Raw genomic sequence first — 6,278 nt, forward strand, 5'->3', positions numbered from 1 at the left:
AAAAAAATATATATATGTGGGTCACGGTAGTCCAGTGGGTAGAGCATTGGACTGCTGACCAGAGGGTCCTGGGTTCGATTCCCGTCCAACATCCCTATCCTGTCCCTTCCCTTTCCTCATTTACCCAACATTCTCCCCTCTATCACAGTCTTCAACATCCCACTGCCAGTCAATACTCCTTTCATCCACTTTTCCTGCCTCCAAAGGATTTCTCCCAACACACACCTGTCCTCGCCCAACATACCAAGTACTTTCTCGTTTGTTTTCTTCTCTGTCCATTTCACCTTCTCCATTCTTCTTCACACCCATATTTCAAATGCCTCCAATCTACGTCCATCCTCCTGCTTCAATGACCACGTTTCCACGCCGTACATAGCTACGCTCCATATCAAAGTGTTTACGAGTCTTTTCTTAAAATCCTTCCTCAAAACCCCTCTCATCAACTCCCTCCTCCTTGTGAAAGCCTCTTTGCCTAGTGCAATTCTTCTCCTTACGTCCCTACTACTTTGACCGTGTTGGTCCAAAACACTACCGAGATACGTAAACTCCGAACAAGATACGCAAATGGAGAAGTCCTTGTGACCAGAAAATCATGCTCCCTGGATTTTTTTAGGATATATTATACAAATACAAAAAGTTCTTTTCACGTATATATTATACCAATAAATATATATAAATATATATATAGATATATATATATATATACACACATTTTATATATATATATATATATATATAATGGGCTGACACAACATAACACAAATAGAAAAGAATAGACACATATAAAAGAACACTTACACGGTAAATTGTTCGAGCTTTCGGCCCTCTCAGGGGCCTTCTTCAAGAGAGACTCTTCAAGAGGGCCGAAAGCTCGAACAATTTACCGTGTAAGTGTTCTTTTATATGTGTCTATTCTTTTCTATTTGTGTTATGTTGTGTCAGCCCATTATTGTGCCGCTCGTATGAGTTTTATATATATATATATATATATATATATATATATATATATATATATATATATATATATATGTAATAGAGAAACTTTAAGAAATTCAATTAGCAAATATTGAGTCATTTAATATTATCTCATTCAGGAAAAATAATCCTTTGTGAATGCCATATGGTTACTCTTGTATCAACACGTTTGCCCCTGTCTCTGATAGATGGTGATGTGTCACAGACAGTGCAGCACTGGAGTTGGCCTGCCCAGGGTACTCGAGGGAACACGTGAGCACCAGGAGGATAAGATGATGAGTGGGACAAAGTGTGAGCGGTGATCCTCACCTCGACGCTCTCACTTGATGCTGGTGGACTGCTATCACTCTGTGGAGCAGCATGGCTAATGCTGGCCCCAGGTCGGAGGTCCAACTCCGTTCCCTCACAAAGGATACCAACTGAACAAGGTGGACTCAGAGATTCTGCAAGTAAATGTTGGAACAATGAGTCACTAAAATCTGGATATAGGCATATATTGGAAGCTATTGAGATGTGGTTGTGGAGAAGGATGGAGAAGGTGAAGTGGACTGAAAGAAAATCAAACATTGAGGAAGATATTGGCCATGGCGGGTGAGGAGAGAGAAATCTAAATAAGGCAGGAAAATAGAATGCAAAGTATAATTAATGGTGATGGAAAGGTGATTGTGATATAGGGGAGTGGGAGATGAGGAAGGGGGGGAATAGATAATAAGATAGGCACATGGGATGGTATGAAGGGAAGAAACAAGTAGGGGGAATTGAAGAAGGGTTTTGTGAGATGTCCGGTTTGTTTCGCTAGGTGAAGCAAAGGAATGTAGCTATGACCAGTCTATGTGCATCCAAAACATACCTTAACACTTATCCAGGCAAGCGTATTTTCTGACTTATCCGCACAAAGTGAGTCTATGAAACTCACTTTACTCTCTCCATGGGTCAACTGGATTTAAAAATAACAACATTGTCTTTCAAACAAATCTCTCATTCAATGTTTATAAACATAATTCAAAACTATTATTTACATACTTTTAATTGAAAATCAATGTGCAATAGCATGTGAAGTTACACTGATCAAATGCACAAATTTCAATTGCAGTGACATTTGAGGCACAATACAATTTTTCTGCAGTGTTCATTGCATATGTACACATCAATAGCATTATGGCAGATTTATTTTTGCTTCCTTTGTCTTAGTAGTGGAACACATTAAACCTCCTTTTTTGCTGTTTGTTTATCGAATCACCCGGTTCCTAATTGCTATGAAAAACAGCAAGTTCTACTTTGGTTGGGGTATAAAGAACCAAACAAACATGATAACACTTGATTATGACTAAGATTATTGTCAACATGTACGCATGCTTGCAGATTGGCGAGGGTTCCACCTCTGCTCTACCACCTTGCCCGTTCTTTCCTGGGATTCTTAGATGGTGTTCTTTTCCTCCTTTCCCTCACATTTCAAACACCCTCCCTCATCCGTTACCTTTCCTCCGCAGTGCATGCATGGCCAGCCACTCACCTTTGTTGGTGGACCCAGAGGTATTTGTGTAGAAGGCTTAAAGCAACACCATGAGCATGGGGTAGGAGTATTTACATACACAGGAGATGTTAGGGAGAAGCAGAGGAAATAAGAAATAACTTACACCAGTAACAAAGAGTGTGGGAAGTACCATCAGGTAACATCAGTCTTCGCTGTGAGGTTTGAGAAGGCCGTTTGGAATGTTTCAACTGGGAACCACCCGGCATTGTTGATTTGTATAACAAATGAAAATCTGCCTTCCGACAGAATTAACTCGAGGGTTAGTTATGATAATCGAAGTTCAATGAGTTCACCCTGAAAAAAGCTCCAAGGGGTGTGGAATCCACAATCTTAGGGTGGGGGACCCTTTCCCTGTTCAACCACTCAGTTCCTGGAGAAGTTCTTATGATCAGAGAATCATGGTCCTTGGATTTTTTTAGAAGTTATTTGAGGCATTAGCTGGGGCTTGAACCTGTGACATTCTGGTCATTAAGTGAGCTTCTCTATCCACTATGCTGTCCCACTTCTCTTAAGGTAATCAAGCGATGGTTTTTTACGACATTCCACTATTTTTGAGTCTTGAGAAAATTCATTACCAGGCTTTAACAAATCTAAATAAGAAAGGGGAAGAAAACTCCAATGGTCGTAAAAATTTTTACGGCCTTTGGAGTTTTCTTCCCTTTCTTATTTAATTGAGAGGCCGTAGAGCTCATTATTTCTTACTTTAACAAATCTACTGAAAAATAATCTTCAATAAAAAAATGTAATCTGGAACATAAGCCTGCATTCACTAAATAAATCATACATTGATAACCAAATAAATGGCAATTGAAAAAATTATTAATTTGAAATTGCTTTTTCCAATTGAGTTCATTGTGAACTGATGGATAAGGAAATGGAGTAAAGTAGAAGTACTTATATTTGGGATACGTTGACAGCTATTAAATTCATTTTGTACCACTGTCACATGGTTAAAAACCTCAAACACATTTTAATAAATAGATAGATTAATACAAATAAAATAAGTAGTTAAACCTAATAGACCGAAAACAAAATACCACTATTATAGTTTTCTCAAAAGGCCATCTCATGTTAAAAATTTAAAATTTGGTTTATAGAGTTAGGGCCATCCCCTAAACTACTACCCAAATCTCCCCTTATTTCGAAGTATCTCGTGACTTCTGGCATTTGTCACATTGAGTCAAGATATGATTCATTGTCAGGGGCAGGTCACACTCATCGCAGTGAGGTTGTTGCTTCTCGTCCGTTACCATTGTGTGAGAGCACAATGCCCTATCCTCAGGTACGTGATTGCCACCTCCTCCTTCCGGCTCTTTGCGACCGATGAGGGCCACGCCAACGTCACTGACTTTATCCCTCAGAGTTTGCTACTGGTGGTATTCAGTCATTCATCCTGCATTGCTTTAGGGCTGAGTTGTGCAATGCTACCATTATATCTTCGATGGGAACCAACATGGAATCAATCTCGTGCTTGTTCAGGATTTCCTTCACTGCTGTGTCAGCTTTTTCATTCCCAGCAATTCCTATGTGTTCAGGGATCCATAAAAAGGATACTTTGTTACCCCTTTCATGAAGGGATGTGAGGCTAGAATGTATCTCCTGGATTATAAGGGTGCGTTGGGGGAAGCAGGCAATGGATTTTAGTTTTAGTGCACTTGAGGAGTCGGAGCGGATTATGAAGGAGCACTCATTGTTTTTTATTTCTTGCAAGACAATCTTAATATCACTGTTCCATTGTGTAACTATTTATCTTTACCCTCAGGACTTTGTGGCGGGGTAAAAAAACTTAGCAAGTACATGCTGATTCTGACTTTGATCCATCCATAAACACAAAGGGATGAAGTCGGAGTAACCCAAGTGGAGGTTTGAGGTCGCCAACAGGGGACTCTTCGAGGAAAATAAAATTGACTATGCGGTTAAGATGATAAAAATAAATAGGGACGGGTCTAGGTCTCTCAGTCTGTAAAAAAGGCCAAGAACCATGGATTAAAAAGAATATTAAAACAAGGATGGTTGGTCGCAGATAAAACTTTGCAAACATAGTTGCTCATCAGAAAGTTCCTGCGGTTTGCCACGAGTGATTCCCCTGAACCAGAATATATCCTCAATACTAAACTGGTCCTGAAAGCCCCAATGGCCAAACGAAACCCGGCATTGTGAACACCGGTCAAAGGTCTCAAATACAACTCTCTCCATGAAGAAAATATGATAGAGCCATAATCCAATTTGGAGGACACCAAAAAACGGCATAATAAAAGCATGGTGGAATGATCTGCTCCCCATACATTGTGGCTTAAAAACCTCAAAATATTATGTGCTCGGCGGCACTTCTCCCGAAGTACCAGGATATGCTCTCGCCAAGTTAGTCTATAATCTAAAATCATTCCTAAGAAACGAATGGACTTCTAAAAGGGGAGATTTTTATCACTCATGCGTATTGTTGGTGGGACAGTCCCTGCTAAGTTGGTAGGAGTGAAAACATTTAGTTTTCTCTGTAGAGAAGTGGAATCCATTTCTACGTACCCAGACTCCCAATTCGTCCAGGGTCACCTGGAAATGCCTGGAGGCACTAGCAAGTCTGGGTGACCCGAAGAAAATAGCAAGATTGTCTACACAGAGTTACCCCATCACTGGTGCCCTGATGCCGTCCATCATGACATTTATTTCAATGGCAAATATGGTTATGCTCGGTATGGAGCCCTAGGGTACCCCGTTCCCTTGGACATGCGACTGGGATAGATGTTTTCCTATTCTACCTTTGAGTACGTGGTTTATCAAAATTTTTAATAAAAAAGGCCACATAGCCCCTTAAATCCCACTTGTGCTATGTATTTCAAATATTGTGTCTCCACACACTGTAATAAGCTTTCTACAGGTTGAAGAAAGAAAATAGCAATGACGTGCCAGCATAAAAGGAAGAGAGATTTTTATGCAACAATTTCAGAGTGTAAAAATCATTCGCTTTGACTGGGATTCGAACCCAGATCCCTCAATATCCGGTCGAGTGCTTTAGCCGGTTAAGCTATCAAGGCATCATCTTAAACTCTGAAATTTTGGGGCTTTTAAAGGAACTAGATGTTGTGACGAAATGCCGTACATACAATGTCACAGGCATTCGTAGTCGTGCATGAGGCGCCACTGTCCACGAGGTTAAAGCCAACTTTAAACACTTATGGTGTTTATACTTTGACAAATTCCAAAGAAACTGCGGGAGATACCTCAACAGTATTTCAACAGTATTGAGGGATCTGGGTACGAATCCCAGTCAAGGCGAATGATTTTTACACTCTGAAATGGTTGCATTGAAATGCACATTAGCGGATGACTCCGTTAAAAGTTACTGTTGTGGCATCTCCCGCAATTTCTTTGGAGATTTTTATCATTGGAACCTAAATTTAACCATGTATTCATTCAATGCTTAACAGTAATTTCTAGTGTTTATGTGACTTAATGACCACTAATAAACACCTCATCACCCATGAATCCCTCCCATGGACTACTACGTTGACGTGGTGAAAGGGCTGGTGCGTTATGGTAACCCCTAGAGCTGTGCTGGTGGGAGAAATGATATATGCTCCTGATAGAGAGTCACCAATTCCAGATAGGCTGAAGGTAAGGAGCCAGACGAGAAGTAGTTTGCACAGTGTCTGTTCCTCAGTGAGGCATCTGACCCCACTAGAAGAAGAGAAGTGCAGAATTTTTCCACAAACATAAAATATTATATAGATTTTCATTATTATTGCGACACATATCACTTTGCTTCTGCCAG

At 40.2% G+C, this 6,278-nt stretch overlaps 1 protein-coding gene across 1 annotated transcript in view; it reads right to left on the reverse strand.

Moving 5' to 3' along the window:
* LOC139694178 (peroxisomal ATPase PEX1-like) overlaps nucleotides 1-6,278 on the reverse strand; it is a 29,421-nt gene that overhangs the window by 21,206 nt on the left and 1,937 nt on the right. Inside the window, exon 4 of the mRNA XM_071592608.1 lies at nucleotides 1,129-1,418. Coding sequence (XP_071448709.1) covers nucleotides 1,129-1,418 — 290 coding nt within the window. The remainder of the gene's footprint in view (nucleotides 1-1,128; nucleotides 1,419-6,278) is intronic.

The sequence above is a fragment of the Hetaerina americana genome, unplaced genomic scaffold, assembly GCF_022747635.1.
Source record: "Hetaerina americana unplaced genomic scaffold, ioHetAmer1.1.p SCAF_5, whole genome shotgun sequence".
Taxonomy (NCBI): Eukaryota; Metazoa; Arthropoda; class Insecta; order Odonata; family Calopterygidae; genus Hetaerina; species Hetaerina americana.